Raw genomic sequence first — 14,788 nt, forward strand, 5'->3', positions numbered from 1 at the left:
AACGGTGCAGTGAGGAGCAGTTGAAGCTGTTTTCAGCCTAATGCTGGGAGTGAGAAAAAGTTTTTAAAAAAAATAAGAAACTTGTTCCACTGCTTCAGTATCTGTAGACAGTGAAATGTGTCCTCGGCACCTCACTTCCTGAATCATATGTACCTCTGGGTCCAGGATGTAGCATGTGGTTTCCGTGGCATCAAACCACCAGCCTCTGCACCTCACGCCTGCTCTTGTTTTGACTTGTTTTTCCCCATAATGACTGTTGTTAATCTGAAAATGTTGTATTATGTATAGGACCTGAGGGAACAGCTGGCTGGTGATCCTCTGATTCCTCCTCTGGCACCACCACCATGACCCTTCAGTACGTTCTGACCTCTGTTAGGGTGAAAACTGTCTTAACACTGAATATTCACCTTTACTAACTGAGTTTGATATTGTGCCTCACTGATTAACAAATAAAACAGAACACCAATGTTTTACTGACTGATGAGATAAAGCTGAACCTGTGTCTCTACACTGGAGATGCCAAGCTGCACAGTTACCTCATCAGAACTAACACTGAACATACCGGTAGTATATTCTCGACTTTGCGATTACTGATCAACACTATATCTCACTAATGATTGTTTTAGTAGATTGAGCACTTACACATTTTACCCATTTAAACAAGTTAATCCTGAGTGGTGTGAAACTTTTGTCTTTATGTTAGTTGTTCTGAATTGTATTTGAGCTGTTGAAGAATGTGAGGGAGTCAAGCATTAGCCCCGTGTTACGAAGGGTTAACACATGGAGAGAGGGGCCAGGACATATAGAAAGATTAATGTACATGTTTATGCTTTCACTTTAGGTAGTAGTAAAGTTTAGTCTCATGTTTTAACTAACCTATTGTGTCTTATATTTTAACTAACCCATTGAGTGACAACTAAAACTTATAAGCAAACCATATGGATTTGTGTTGAGCTTAATTCATAATGCAATGAATACCACTATACCAGTAACCTGTTTGTTCATTCAGAGGCAAGTTGAGAGCACACAGTGAAAGTAAAACAGCTCCAAGGCCGAAGGGAGGAGAGGATGAGAGGCCTATGAGCCCTGCTGAATGAAGCATTGTGAGGAAGAGTTTTATGATCTGTATTATCTGCCTTGGACCCTCAGACACCTGGGATGGAACATTTATGTCAGTGTAGGGAGGGTTTTGTTGTGTTTCAGGCCCAGAGGTTCGTGTGCTGGGAAGATGGGACCAGCCTGTGCCAACCAGAAGGCACCAAGGAAGGGAGGGCTAAGTCTAAACCACAGCCACTCCCCACCTGTTTTTGAACAGGAGAGTTTTTTGTATCTGATTCATTTGATGATCCAATTTAATAAATAGTTAACCGGAACATCGTTGTTTGTCCTCTCTTGGAATAAACGAACACGCATGTCAGTTTTCCTGTTTTTTCAACCGGACACCTCGTTTATACTTTTTGTATCATATTTGAATCCAGCAGTTACACAGAGTGATTCAACAATGGTCCACAACTGGGTTTAGATATGGATGTTGGAGCCATGGGAGGGGGGACACAAGTTTTGATTGACTTTTGGGGCGCGATGAAGTAAAATCATCAATATAATTTGCGCAACTTGCGTCTTTGCCCTGAAAGCTACAAGTCTGAAGGTCTGGGTCGGTTCCTGTGCGTGACTGAAAATGTTTCTTCATTTGTTTTTGTTATTTTTACATTGTGATTCAGCTATCTCCACTGTTAATATTACTACAGACGCGTGATAAGGAACTACAGGTAGCCCAGAATTTGCGAAACTTAACTAGACAGGACATTTGCAACATCCTTGTCAGGTTGTGATCACTGTTCCTCTTTGTGAGTTTCCTCTGCTCTCATACACTGTTCCCTTTGAAATATTAGATAATATTACATTTTGGTTAAATTAGCTGCAACTCATATTGACTGCATCAGAGCTTTTTCAGGATCTTATTGGGTAAATGTAGCGGTCAATCTATGTGTGCTTCTTTAACCTCAACACTGTCTTTACCTTCAGGTATGTTTGGGTCATTAATTGAATTGCAGGTTGTTACATCTCATTTGCAGTGATCAAGACGATAAGAGCTGTCAGATGATAGAATGACTGAATCTGAATCTATGTGCCCTCTGAACCTTGTTGTTAAAGCTTTTCCCTGCTCTGTCCTGTGGTCAAACACCCCTTCATCACTCGCTGGCTGCAAACCAGTGGTCGACTGATCACACTGTTTGATTTCTGAGCACAGGAACATTTATTCACTTTGAACAAACCCACAAACAGGAGTGAGAAATGAAAACAATTGTTGTCTGATGTTAAAAAAACATGACAAGTGAAATGATGTAAGGAGATAATGTGTGCAAGTTGTTTTTCAAAGCACAGGATGAATTCTTTGCAGGTGCTTGTAGCCTGCAACATGAATGTGTTGAATATGAATCAAGGCCGAGCAAGAAGCAACATAATAACATGAAAACTGGCTCTAAATGTGAACCTTAAGCAATATTCATCATCTCAGCGCTGCAAACAGCAAAGCTCTACTACAGTCAGCGTGGTTATGATGCTCAGTGCTAGCTGCAAAAATGTGAAATGTGCAAAATTAAATGGAGTTATTTGCTTTTTTTGGTCTATATCAGTTTACCTTTAAAAAAAATCAAATCCAACTTCCTCTTATGTTTCTAGTCTTACAAAAGAAAAAAACAAAACAAACGCGCCACGTCCCCTCAACCCAAATGGCGTCGTAGCTACTAACAAGCGACAACCTGCGTGGTGACCACCGAGGAGGCGATGGGCTGTCCGCGCCTGAGCTTCAGCTCACGGTTCATCTGGCACCAGACGCACTGGTAGCACCAGAGCAGCAGACAGCAGTCTTCACAGCACGAGCCCTGCAGAGAGAGGGGGGGAGGAGGGAAGGGGTTAATCCAACAGTCTGAGAGATCAACGAGTCAGAAGCATCCATTCAAAATGAAAACCTCCATCAGAAATCAAGAAAGAAAGTTCTATCAAATCTGGCAGCCGTTTATTGATTATTTTAACTGCAACACATAGTCTGATGGCAAGTTTTAGAAGTGCTCTTAACCCCTTAAGCGCTTTTTTTTTGTCTTTTATATTTTTATTTTTTATTTTGAATTAATCCCCTTTATCTGTTTGTTTAGTTTTTATTTTGAGATACATTATTTAAAATAACTTTAATTATATGTAAACATGTACGTGTAAATGTGTAGGATATTTGTATTACTGTCTAATGTGTATTATGTTCAAAATGAGAAAAATCAATAAAGAGAGTTGAGAAGAAAAAAAAAGTCATCATATGTAAGACGCACCTTATTTAGAAATTCCCCAGACACGTCTGAGTGATGAGTGTCTGCAGCAATTTAATTTTTCACTTGCAGAGACGTGTGTGGAGCAGATTACTAAGTCCTGAAAATATTTACTTTGAGACCTGAAATGGGATTCAGATTCACACTAAAGTCCTGCTTTCATGTCAATAAACACGAATTTAACGTTGTTTCAGTTTTTTTTTAGAGAGAATAAAGTAAGTAAATCAGAATATGGCACTTCTTGTTTTAATAGATATTTTTTTCACTCCGATGTCTGGTTGAACTCGGAGGTAAAACTGTCAGACGATATCACTCTGCTCTGCTGTAAGCCCAGGAGAAAACTTTCCTTGTATCCTACAACCTTTATCCATTGAGGAGAGAGAATGGCATAAAGGGGCGGTCCTCTCTGTGTGTGCAGCCAAGGGATGCGCGTGAATGTGGTGACGTAGGGACGAGGGCGGGGACTGCTAACTCCATCGGCTGACAGAAAGTTAGCCAAAACGACCGGATCGCTTACTTCTGCTTTAAAGAGGCTGGCTGCAGAAGGCTTAGCTAGTTTGCTTTCCTTTCTTTAGCTGCTTATACTCAGAAGCTTGTTGCTAACTTTGCTAACTATCCAGTTTTTGGATGAAAATAGCAGCCAGCCACCATTTTGTATTTGGCCAATGTCACAATCACAAACTAGAAAATCTGGACACAAAACATGCAGAGCTGAAATTAATCAAAAGGTTTAATGGGTTTCACGCAGTCTGAGGGATCGGTCCGTGTAACGCACGTGTGCATCCTTTTCAGTTTGCAAACGCCAACTGGTGAGTAAGCGTGAGCCAATACGCACTTGTTGTGTTTCGGTGGTGAAGATTGAGGAACTGTGACCTCACATGTGTGCATCAGTATTTTAAAATAACACTCAGCGTGGCACAGAGGGAACTGCAACTGGTCGCCACTTCTTCGAGGGCAATTTTAATGATTTTTCTAGGTATTAAAGTACTATGACAGCATGTAGGATTTATTATTGGATTTGATTTTAAAGTAATTTTACTTGTATTTAAAGTACTTTCTCACCTATCTGACCTCCTGTCTGTCTATGTTATGTGCAGTTCGCTCACCTGTCAGAAGAATAACCTGTAAAACTCCACAATCTGTTTTCATGCACCAGTGGCCTGGAACAGACTGAGACGCTTCCTCTCTTGATAGTTTCAAAAAGCAGTCAAAGATTTACCTTTATTCTCTTGCTTTCGGTTAATTTGACTGTGTATTCATCTATATATCTTATCTTATTATCATATTGTGTTTTCAGCTTTTTTTTTTATCGTTATGGTATTTTTGTTTTTGCTGATTCTCTCAGGTGCTTGTGAATTTGAAGCACTTTAAAGGGATACGCCTACATTTTTTTTGTGTGTCTTTCCTCAATCCCGAGTCCATGACCACCAGATAGACACCATCCTTTCGACTGTGTGTGCAGTAACAAGGGAGATACAGGCAGCGCTGGTGCACCGCTAATTAGCTTAGCTCAATTGCTGTAAGTGCATAGGTAGTGTTAGCCTGCCTCTAGTCTGGCCTGACGGAAGTGCGTTGCTGCGATTAGCCTCTGATTGGTCGGAACGAGCCACCCGGCGGAAGTCCCCCCTCCGTGCTGCAGCTTTCACAGTCCGCCCGGTAAAGGGAAACATCAACAAACAACAATAGGAACCGAACCATGGATCCGTGTCATGAACCGAACAGAAGAATACATATCCGTCAGCGGTTGCCAACCGCCGTTAAACCAAACAAAATAATAAATATCCGTCAACGGTTGCCGACCGTCGTTACACCGCGGACCGAAATCCAGTTTCCAACCGGCAATATTTTGCAAGCGCACCGTTGCTACGGCGTTGCTACGGCGCCGACCACAACGATTGTGACTGGTTGAAAGAATTCCAAACGGCCGGAGCGTTTTTTTCTCTGATCGCAGAATCATAGGCGGAGCAGCCAGACTCTCCTTCTTCTTTGGAGGAGGGTCTGGCGAGCGAGACTAGCCTGCCTCCTACCCGAGCCGAAATCAGCAGTCAGAAGCTGATTTAATTTTAGCTCTAAACTCTGTATCACTTTTTTTTCAAACATTTTAGGCGAGAAAGTACCCGTTTAGATCAGCAATGTGTCGTTAATTTGTCTAAATACCAGCTGTTTACAATTTTATTCGGACAAATTTGGCGCTACTCAAGCTAGCCATTGTACGCACTTCCGGTTACTTTCACAAAATAAAACAGCTGTTGCCCTTTACATACAGAAAACCATGACGATAGAATTTGTGCTTTAATTTGAAATAGGAAGCTAACCTACCCTCGATGTAGCTAGCTTGATCCAAAATAAACCGTCTTTGCTTGAACCCTCCGTTTTGACCGATCTCGGCCCGTTACCGGCATTTGACCGCTCAAGATGCCTTACCGGAGAGTATTGTCAGCTCTGAGACGAAGATCGGCCCGCCAGTTTCCGTTTAAAGTTGCTGAAGGGTTTCTCTGATGACTTTAGGTGGAGGCAGGCTAACACTACCTATGCACTTCCAGCGTTTGAGCTAAGCTAATTAGCAGTGCGCCAGCTCTGCCTGTATCTCCCTTGTTACTGCACACACAGTCGAAAGGATGGTGTCTATCTGCTTGTCATGGACTCGGGAGTGAGGCAAGGCACGAAAAAAAAATGTTGGCGTATCCCTTTAAGCTGCATTTAATGTATAAAAGGTGCAATACAAATAAAGATTATTATTATTATTATAATTGCTATAATTGCCTCAATTTATGCACTAAACTTACACACAAACACATATTCACTTGGAAAAGGTAGAAATTGTGACTGTTTCTAGCCCATAGATACTAACACCCCCCACCCACTCCCCGCCAGTGGCCTTACAGGGATGTTGTGGCGCTCTCTGATGGAGGAGCGGAGCAGGCAGGACACCACGCAGCAGGTGTCCAGGCAGGGCATACAGCAGCACCAACCGTTCAGGCTCGCAGTTTGGCACTGCATGCAGGGGAAACACCAGAGACCACAGCAGCCTGCGGAGCACACGAAATTTGACTTCACTGAGATCGAACATTTAGGCACTCAGATGTATCTATCTCACACTCGTTTTAGGTGAGATGCAACTGTGATGAATATTTCACACTGAGATTTCCCAGATGCCCCAGTGTCTTTAAGAGGAGCAGTCAGATTTCCTGCTCATGAGTCAGGAGTGTTACTCATCCTGTGGAAAGAGCCATTAACTGTCGTCAGGAGCCGTGGAGAAGCTTTAGTCAGGTCTGATAAGATGAATTAACCCTACACTGCTACTGTTGTCATTGAGCACTGTGCCAATCCTAGTGTCTTCTTCACAATATCAGCATTCAGTGCGAATACAAAGGTGTAAAACCTTTTATTCAGCCATGAGCAGGTGTGTCGCTTTTCTGGATTCAGCCTGCACAAATAAAGTGGGTCAGTCTTTGTGTTACCTGAGAGGCAAAGCTCAGGGCCAAAAAACACCCGCGACCACTATCTGCTGTTTGTTGAGCTCACTGGTTTGTAAATCCAGCCCCAGTCAAGTTGAGGTGGTTGTGGTGTGGATTTTCTGTCTGGTTGCAAACACTAAAGCCTTTTTTTTACACTGTATTTGTTTTTTGTTGTTGTTGTTTTTGCAGTTTTGCACTTTGACATGCAGCTTTTCTGCCAACTTGGATGCCAAAGTGTATATTTGAACATCTGGCAGTTGTGCAAACTCCATCCGCTGGAGCAGATAGTGTGACATGATCCACTTCTGAATGGACTCAGGGGTCAGATCTAATAATCAGGAAAGAGTTTTCCCACTCACAACTGATATTTCAACCATGTCACACTGTCAAACACACTGTGGTCATCATGAGACTTACAGGTGCCCATGTCAGAGCAACAATCGCACAGGCCGGTGCTCCACGCCCCACCGGTGGTGGTGGTGGTGGTGGTCACTGTCATCATATGCGGTGGCTGCTGGTAGACAGGCGGTGGCTGCTGGTAGACGGGCGGCTGGTAGCCGGCCGGCTGGTAGACGGCCATGTCTGGTGGACACAGGACACACACACACACGAGTGGAGACAGTGTGATTACATCCTGGTTTGAAGCTACAATACTGTCACTGTCCTCCATCTCTGCTTTCTATCTATGTAAATGTTCATAAAAACATCTGTCTGAGCAAAAAACCTGATGCTCTACAGCTGTTGTGTCAAACTCATTTTAGTTCAGGGGCCACATACAGTGGAATCTGATCTCAAGTAGGATGGATCAGTAAAATAACAACGATATAACCTTTAAATAACATAATAATAACCCTTTCCCTTTGTCTTAGTGCAGAATAGTACATTATTAAGATATTTACATCAAATGAACTATCCTTTTACAAAACATATTATGCATTATGAGATAGATAGTGCAATTTCAATAATATTATGCCTCATCTCTCCACTATATAATTTCCATATTTGACAGTTTTATCCAGTGAGGCGGATTGGAGCCGCCCTATACTCCCCATGAGAGGTCAGAGTGTACATTGCAATAATTTATATCAAATATTGCTTTCTTTCTCTCCTATCTAGCCTTAGCAAAGCTTCTGCAGACACCTCTGATATCAACCATAATCTGCGCAGTCAAATAAACAGGAAATCTGAAGCAAACTGTTACCCAACAATGGTCCCATGCAATAAGCAGAGCATGTAAACTGTGTGAAACAATACAAATGTAGTTCTCAGCTTTCACGGTGCACCATAGTCCAATCTTTGTGTATAAAGGCCTATTTGTTGTATTATTTATTAATTATCTAATACTCTTGTGTAATAACCCCACACACAGCCTGTATAGAGGGATTTATAGACTATAGGCTACATGTAACGTTCAAGTGTGCATGTAATTTTGGCTTTACAGCTCAACGAAAATGTCAATTTAATCACAATTTCCATCATTTATCGTGTCAGAAGCCCGTGCAGCAAGCTTTGAGTTAGTGTTTCAATGTTTGCAACTTTGCATTAGCTTCAGTAACATTAACACCATGTTGAACTCACTCTGTCAACAAATACCTACTCGACAAAAAAGCCACGTGTCGTCGAATAAAATCAAATGTTGTGGCGTGAAATGGGAAATTAATACGGTAACACGTTTAAGCTCCTGCAATGAATGGGGGTTTTTTTCCCCCCCAGGAAATTAGAAATAAAAGTTAATGGACTGTGTTGCTTTGGTCATGCAAGCGCAGTTGTAGTAAAATCACAGCGTGATAAATTAATTAAGCTAACTAATAAATCACCTATCAAGTAGGCTAGGTTAAAGACCATGTGCCAGATAAACTAATTAATAATAATAGTTAACAGCCGTGTTCTTACCTTTTCTGGGTTTTCTGGGTCGGACGGGGAACTCGAACAAACTTTGAAATGCACACGGTTCAATATGAGGCGCCAAACAGCGTCTATTCACTATCACCTGGGTAAGGGTAAAAATAAGTTTAGTTTTCTCAGGAAACCCAGTTGTCCTGACCGCAGTCAACGCAGCGTAACGCAACGCAGGCAGGCGGACAGAGAGTGCAGGAAGAAGCAAAGTGCAAAACAGCAGCGTAAACAATGATCTCCTCTGTTTTTATTTTTATTTACTTATTTTTTTAATTTTTTTTTTTTAATGGGGGCTGCAGAAGATCAGGAAATGAATGAAGTGAAAAGTGAAAGTCGGGGGGAAATGGGATATATGGGCTATTTATACTTTATGTAGTCTATATAAGATTAATCAAGGTGTGACAGTGGAAAAAGACAATAAATAAATTGACTAATTTTGATTTAGGTTGTAAATAAGTGACGTCAGCAAACAGAGAGGGGCGTTCACTGACTTTGTAGCCTAGTAAGTGGTGTGTGAATAATAAAACTATGCTGCATTCACGTACTGTGCGATTTAAATCTTCATGATGGATGGAGCACCAAAGGTTAATCGTTTATACATTGAAACGCACCGTTACTTTAACCAGTTATAGTAATAAACATATATTAACGTTTCTGTTTTTAATGATATCACTGAATGAAGTCTATAGATTTGTAACTATTATATATAACGAGGCCTGCTTATTCCTTGTTGTAGTGCCTGTCTCGTGCACTTGGTGGTGTAATGAGCTCAGGAATGAGTTGGAGGTTTGTGTCTTTGTTTTTAGACTGTACAGTTAAACTGAGCAGGAGCACATTAGCAGCATAGAGGGGTGCAGCTCAAATTTTGTGGTAATCATTTTATATAGCTTATCTATAGGTTTGTATAATCTACTGGTGATCTATGGAGGAATGAGTGGAAAAACAAAATGAGAACATATGGAAACAAAGTGCAGCAGCTACAGATTAAATTCTGCCTCAAGCAACAATGACGGACCTCTTATGGTTTCTAGACTAAAGCTGGTCTCTATATCTACTCTGTATGCTCTTAAAAACCAATGTTAAGCTGATGGCACATGAAGAAAGCATAGGCTACTAGCACCACCTGTAGGCCAAAAACACAAGAAGGTAAATTGTACATGTTAAAATATTTTTTTAAATTAAAAGTTAGATAAAAAAAAGTTAGATAATTTAATTTTCAACAAAATAATCAATGTCTCTGTGTGTAAATTCGACTGTGATAAAGGAAGAGAAGATTGAAAAGAACAATTGTGTCTTTGTCAAGAAAATGATGGAAATGCATCAATGACCAGTTAGAGTTTGATGATTTCTAACTTTGAGAAACTCACATCTGTTACAGTTTGAATGGCCAAAGGAAAATAACACATTTAACACACTAACAAAACATGGATCAAGGGAGGACAAACTGAAACACCTGCTGGATCCAATACAACTGTAAGTTTGCAAATCTGGCATCACAACAGAAATTAGGGGAACGGGACACCATCCTGAAAACAAACGGACAAACTGAGCAGAGGTCTGATGGTGTGTTCAAGGAGTCAAAGGTCAAAGGGGCACACTAATAATAAGTGTCTTGGCACCAGTAATAATCACAAGCTGTTATACCAACCTTTGCAACCTTTGTCACTTTCACTTCCAGGAATTGCAACTACTGCCTGTAACGCACTCTTTCTCTGCATCGGCATCTGTTTCTATAGGGACCGGTTATCAGAGTATGGGTAGAGGTGTAACCTACATCAAAGGCTGTGTCAGCTATAAGACGCTTTAAATCACAGGAAGATTCATATAACGAGATAAATGTTGCAATTAAATTTGTAAAATCCTAATTAATTCTTTATCTTAAAGACTAAAAAAGGAAATAATTATTCATTAGTATAGAACCCCTTTGTTCCATATACAAGCACTCAATGCAAATGACTGCACTTGATTTTAAGTAGTTTTTTCTTTTTAACCTATTTCGGCTGCTATTTGTTTGTTGTTACTTCTTGTCCTCGTATGGATTGTCTGTAATTTTATGCGGGGAAACCAAAGACAAATTTCCATTTAGGTGGACAATAAAGTTAAACTAAACAAAACTAGACTAAACTAAACTAGACTCAACTCAACTCAACTCAATTCAACTAAACTCAACTAATGGAGAAAGAAGCTGTGTAGGAAATACACTAGTCACTAAGGAGCCTCACAAGTATAGGATGACAAATGGTGTGTTTGTGTGTGTGTGTGTGTGTGTGTGTGTGTGAGAGAGAGAGAGAGAGAGAGAGAGAGAGAGAGAGAGAGAGAGAGAGAGAGAGAGAGAGAGAGAGGAACGTGAGCTGTGCTGTCATTGTGTCATTCTTCAGAGAGGCAGCAGAGAGAGAGGATCATGCAGCGGTTCAGCTCTCTTTCCCACCAGCTCCACTTTCATCACCACCACCACCATCACCATAATCGTTGCCCCATCAACCCGTCCAAGCCCAGCTGAGGAATAATGTCAGCGAACAACAACACTACGGGCATCTCAACACAGGTGAGCGAGGTGAGCCACTACACCTGCGTGCGCTTCTACGTGTCCACCGTGTCCTTCTCGGTGCTGCTCTTCTTCAACCTCCTCATCAACTGGACCATCGTGCGCGAGGAGCGGCTGCGGCGCCATGCGCGCTTCGTGCTGGTCTTCCACCTGCTGGTGTCCGCGCTGCTCCACCTGGGCACGAGCAGCGTCTTCTACTACCAGATCCACCTGGGCGCGCAGCCCGGACGCAGCGCCTGCCTGCTGATGCTCACCGTGCTGATCAGCAGCGCCTCCAACATCCTTCTGACGCTCACCGCCATGGCGCTGGACCGCTACTGCGCCGTGTGCCACCCGATGCGCTACAGCTCCTCCTGCACGGCGGGCTGCGGGCCCTGGCTGCTGGGGGTCTTCACCTGGGCCGTGGCGCTGCTCATCCCGCTCAGCCTGCTGCTGCAGCCGGACTCACAGCTGAGCGCGGAGGCGTACCAAGGCCAGTGCGGCCAGGATCAGCTGAAGAACAGCGGACAGAAGCAGAAGATGCTATTCGTCGCGCTGTGCACCGCGGTCATCCTCTTCAGCTACGTGCGGATCCTGGTGGAGTCGCGCCGGCTCGGGGTGCTCAACCGGCGCAACCGGGCCGGCTGCAGGACCATCGCCCTGCACGGCAGCCAGCTGGCCGTGTACATCCTGCCCAACTTTGTGAACTTCGTGCTGTCGGTGCTGCAGCAGAAGCGGCTCGTGCAGGCCGAGACCAAGGAGCTTTCGGCCGTGGTCATCTTCGCCTTCTTCAGCCTGGCGCAGTGCGTCGCGCCGGTGGTTTACGGTCTGCGTAAAGAGGAGCTGATGGAGCAGCTGAGCCACCGGTTCCCCTGCTGCTCCAGGTACCTGAAGAGTGTCCTGGGCTGGACCGTGCGGGCCAGCCGGCAACACCCCCACCACAGAGCACGGTAAGTCAACCATTACAGGACATGTGGTCCCCCTGACAGGGCCGTTGCTAGGAATTCTGGGCCCCCTTACTAAAGTGGGCCCCTACCCCCTAACTTTTCCAGTTTTTTTTACTATGTATGTATTATTATTTTTTATTTAGCCTAGACTTTGTTTTGATGCTAATGCAGCATTACGATGAGTATTAGTCGGGGTCTTACGCAGAATAAATCAGTCATACAAAGATTAGACTACTGGGGGTTTTTGTGGGCCCCACTGGGCGCGGGGCCCCTAGAGTTATCATTACCTTTCCCCCCTATACAACGGCCCTGCCCCCTGAAAACCTCACAGACGTCAGGGCAAGTCACTTTTTGTAGAGAGTCTACAACTTCTGACTTTTAAAAAAATAATAAATCTTGTGTGGGTCAGAGCTCACAAACACAAAGCAGGTGATTTCCTAAAACACCTGTTGATCTTTTAGTTAGGCATTAAATAAGCCAACAGAGTGGTGTCATGATTAGGAGGAATGAAAACCACTTAGGTTAACATAAACTTGCTTTTTTGGCCTACTTTGCCACATTAACATTTGAATATGGGATAAAAATAAATAAAAGAAGTGTGGGGAAAATATCTAATTGTAATTTCCACAGCCAAACACTGTCACATGAAGTTTCAACATAGATTGGAAAAACAGTCAACTCATACAAAACAAACGTGTGGTTTACACCCCCCCACCCCTTTTTTTTTTTTTAAAGCAATAAGCTACATGAGATGAATATCAGAACTAACATAGACTGATATTGTGGTCACACAGGACAACTTCAAATCTGTTATCACAGCCCAAACACACCCTCATGGATGTATTTTTTTATCTGAGAGTGTTTGATGTTATTGTTTGATCTGTTGTGACCAGATAACGATGTGTCGAAGGAATAATTCAACATTTCTACCATTTTATTCACTGATTTTGCCTAGTGTTGGCTTAGAAGAACGGCTAGCTTAGCATAAAGACAGAGGGGGAACTGCTGGCCTAGCATATAGCATCTCTGTCTATAGGTAACATCCATACATTTTACATTATTTCCTGAGTTAACCTTTGGACTGGTTTGTGACACCACAAGTATTAATCATATCAACTAACCCTAACTAAAAGGAATTCTTCAAAAAGGTTACGGGGTCACAAGAAGCCAGCGTATTCATATGTAGCGGATAACATGGTATATATTTTGCATTTTCCAAAAAATTGTGCTGAACTCAAACGTTTAAGATGTTTTTAAAAAAACCAAACTTCCCCTCTTTTTAGGGTGAATCCTCTGAAGTAGGATGATTAATATTAAAATGAGGTCACTTGATCGAAATACACGTGCAAAGTTCATTTGCATGAGGTTCATCGTTAGTGTGACTAGTACAGTTACCACTATGACTAACTGCGCAGTTCAAATGGGTAGTAAGTTGCATTATTTCAGGAGAGAACCTGAACTGAATATAGACATAACTTCCCTTTTTATGTGTCTGGGGGGTTTGAGCGTGTGAGACGTGCAGCCACAGAAACACCACAGTAAAGGGCACGTGAGTTAATTCCTGGATCTCTGGTTTAACTTTAGTTTCCTTTTAACTGTCTTTTGTTTTCCCCCCAGGGAGCGAACACTGACGGCCCAGACCATCATCTCCCTCGAGGCCTCACAAGTTCCAGCACAAGAGGAGGAAACTAGGAGTTTCTCACATGACTCACTCTCATGTCAAGGCGACACAAGCAATGCCTGATGGGAAAAAGGAAAAGGGAGGTCAGGATGACGACCGACGTGAGAATGTTTGGATACAGTGGTGGGGTTTTCTCATCTCAGGCCTTTTAGGACCTAAAGGAGTCTCTCCGCGGGTGAAGGTTCAGACCAGGACGTACAACGAGGCGGGACATCAACAGCATGATGAGTTGTTGTTGTGCGTGACCTTTGACCTTTTGTCTGACACAGTGGAGCTGCTCAGTGACCGACAGATCGTGGTCTCAGAGGAGGTGGACAGTTCTCACACTGCAGATTTCTCTGGCTGGTCCGGAGGTTCAAAAAGCTTCAGGGCCACAAACTTCTCTGCACCATGTGGGATTTAAAATGACTGTGACGGAGGAAATGATTTCACACCTCGGCGTGGGTGAATGTTGTTTCCGTGTGTTCTTCTTAACCTTGTGGATATTAAAAATGAAAAATTTAAAGGTCTTTGATCTTCGTGAATATTTCCTGCAAACCTAAGATCAAGGGTGGAAAGGTCACATACATTCAACCTGGCAGCAGATTTTAACAACTATTTGAAGTAAAACTTTTGCGCTTCTTCACATCGTGTTAGATGGGAAGATCGATACCACTCTCTATAGGTGTAGGCAGATTGATCGCTATTAGGTTGATAATGCAAAGTGTTCGCGTCCGGTCTCAACACCACTCAAGAAGATCAATACTGTAAATGTAAATCTCTTATATCAACTTTCAGTCTGGCTCTGACTCTGACTCCTTTAAAGGGATAGTTCAAGTAGTTTGAGTTTTTTTCGAGGAAAACGCAGAGACTGCTTGCTGAAAAACTGCCCCCGACGGGAACGCGCATCAGCGGTTTTGGAGTTAGTAGTCCCCGCCCTCGTCCCTACGTCACCACATTCACACGCATCCCTTGGCTGCACA

General features: G+C 42.9%; 2 protein-coding genes across 2 annotated transcripts; one reads left to right on the forward strand and one right to left on the reverse strand.

Annotated features, from left to right (window-relative positions):
* Positions 1-1,955: 1,955 nt before the first annotated feature.
* On the reverse strand, positions 1,956-8,830 carry ponzr1 (plac8 onzin related protein 1). The gene is made up of 4 exons (XM_085758883.1): positions 8,672-8,830; positions 7,196-7,360; positions 6,204-6,349; positions 1,956-2,885 (listed from the first exon to the last, which is right to left on the reverse strand). The coding sequence occupies exons 2-4, from the start codon at positions 7,356-7,358 to the stop codon at positions 2,748-2,750; spliced, it is 447 nt and encodes a 148-aa protein (XP_085615009.1). The 5' UTR covers positions 7,359-7,360; positions 8,672-8,830; the 3' UTR covers positions 1,956-2,747.
* Positions 8,831-11,043: 2,213 nt separating this feature from the next.
* Positions 11,044-14,335, forward strand: LOC146969271 (odorant receptor 131-2). The gene is made up of 2 exons (XM_085759880.1): positions 11,044-12,148; positions 13,763-14,335. The coding sequence occupies exons 1-2, from the start codon at positions 11,181-11,183 to the stop codon at positions 13,887-13,889; spliced, it is 1,095 nt and encodes a 364-aa protein (XP_085616006.1). The 5' UTR covers positions 11,044-11,180; the 3' UTR covers positions 13,890-14,335.
* Positions 14,336-14,788: the final 453 nt, after the last annotated feature.

This window comes from Trachurus japonicus, chromosome 18, assembly GCF_045865225.1.
Source record: "Trachurus japonicus isolate A0001 chromosome 18, Traja_1.0".
Lineage (NCBI taxonomy): Eukaryota > Metazoa > Chordata > Actinopteri > Carangiformes > Carangidae > Trachurus > Trachurus japonicus.

Coding starts and splice junctions, on each gene's coding strand:
- ponzr1 (XM_085758883.1), bottom strand. CDS start 7,358: ATGGCCGTCTACCAGCCGGCCGGCTACCAGCCGCCCGTCTACCAGCAG. Junction 6,350..7,195: donor TTGCTCTGACATGGGCACCT/GTAAGTCTCATG, acceptor TGTGCTCCGCAG/GCTGCTGTGGTCTCTGGTGT. Junction 2,886..6,203: donor GAGAGCGCCACAACATCCCT/GTAAGGCCACTG, acceptor CTCTCTCTGCAG/GGCTCGTGCTGTGAAGACTG.
- LOC146969271 (XM_085759880.1), top strand. CDS start 11,181: ATGTCAGCGAACAACAACACTACGGGCATCTCAACACAGGTGAGCGAG. Junction 12,149..13,762: donor CACCCCCACCACAGAGCACG/GTAAGTCAACCA, acceptor TTTTCCCCCCAG/GGAGCGAACACTGACGGCCC.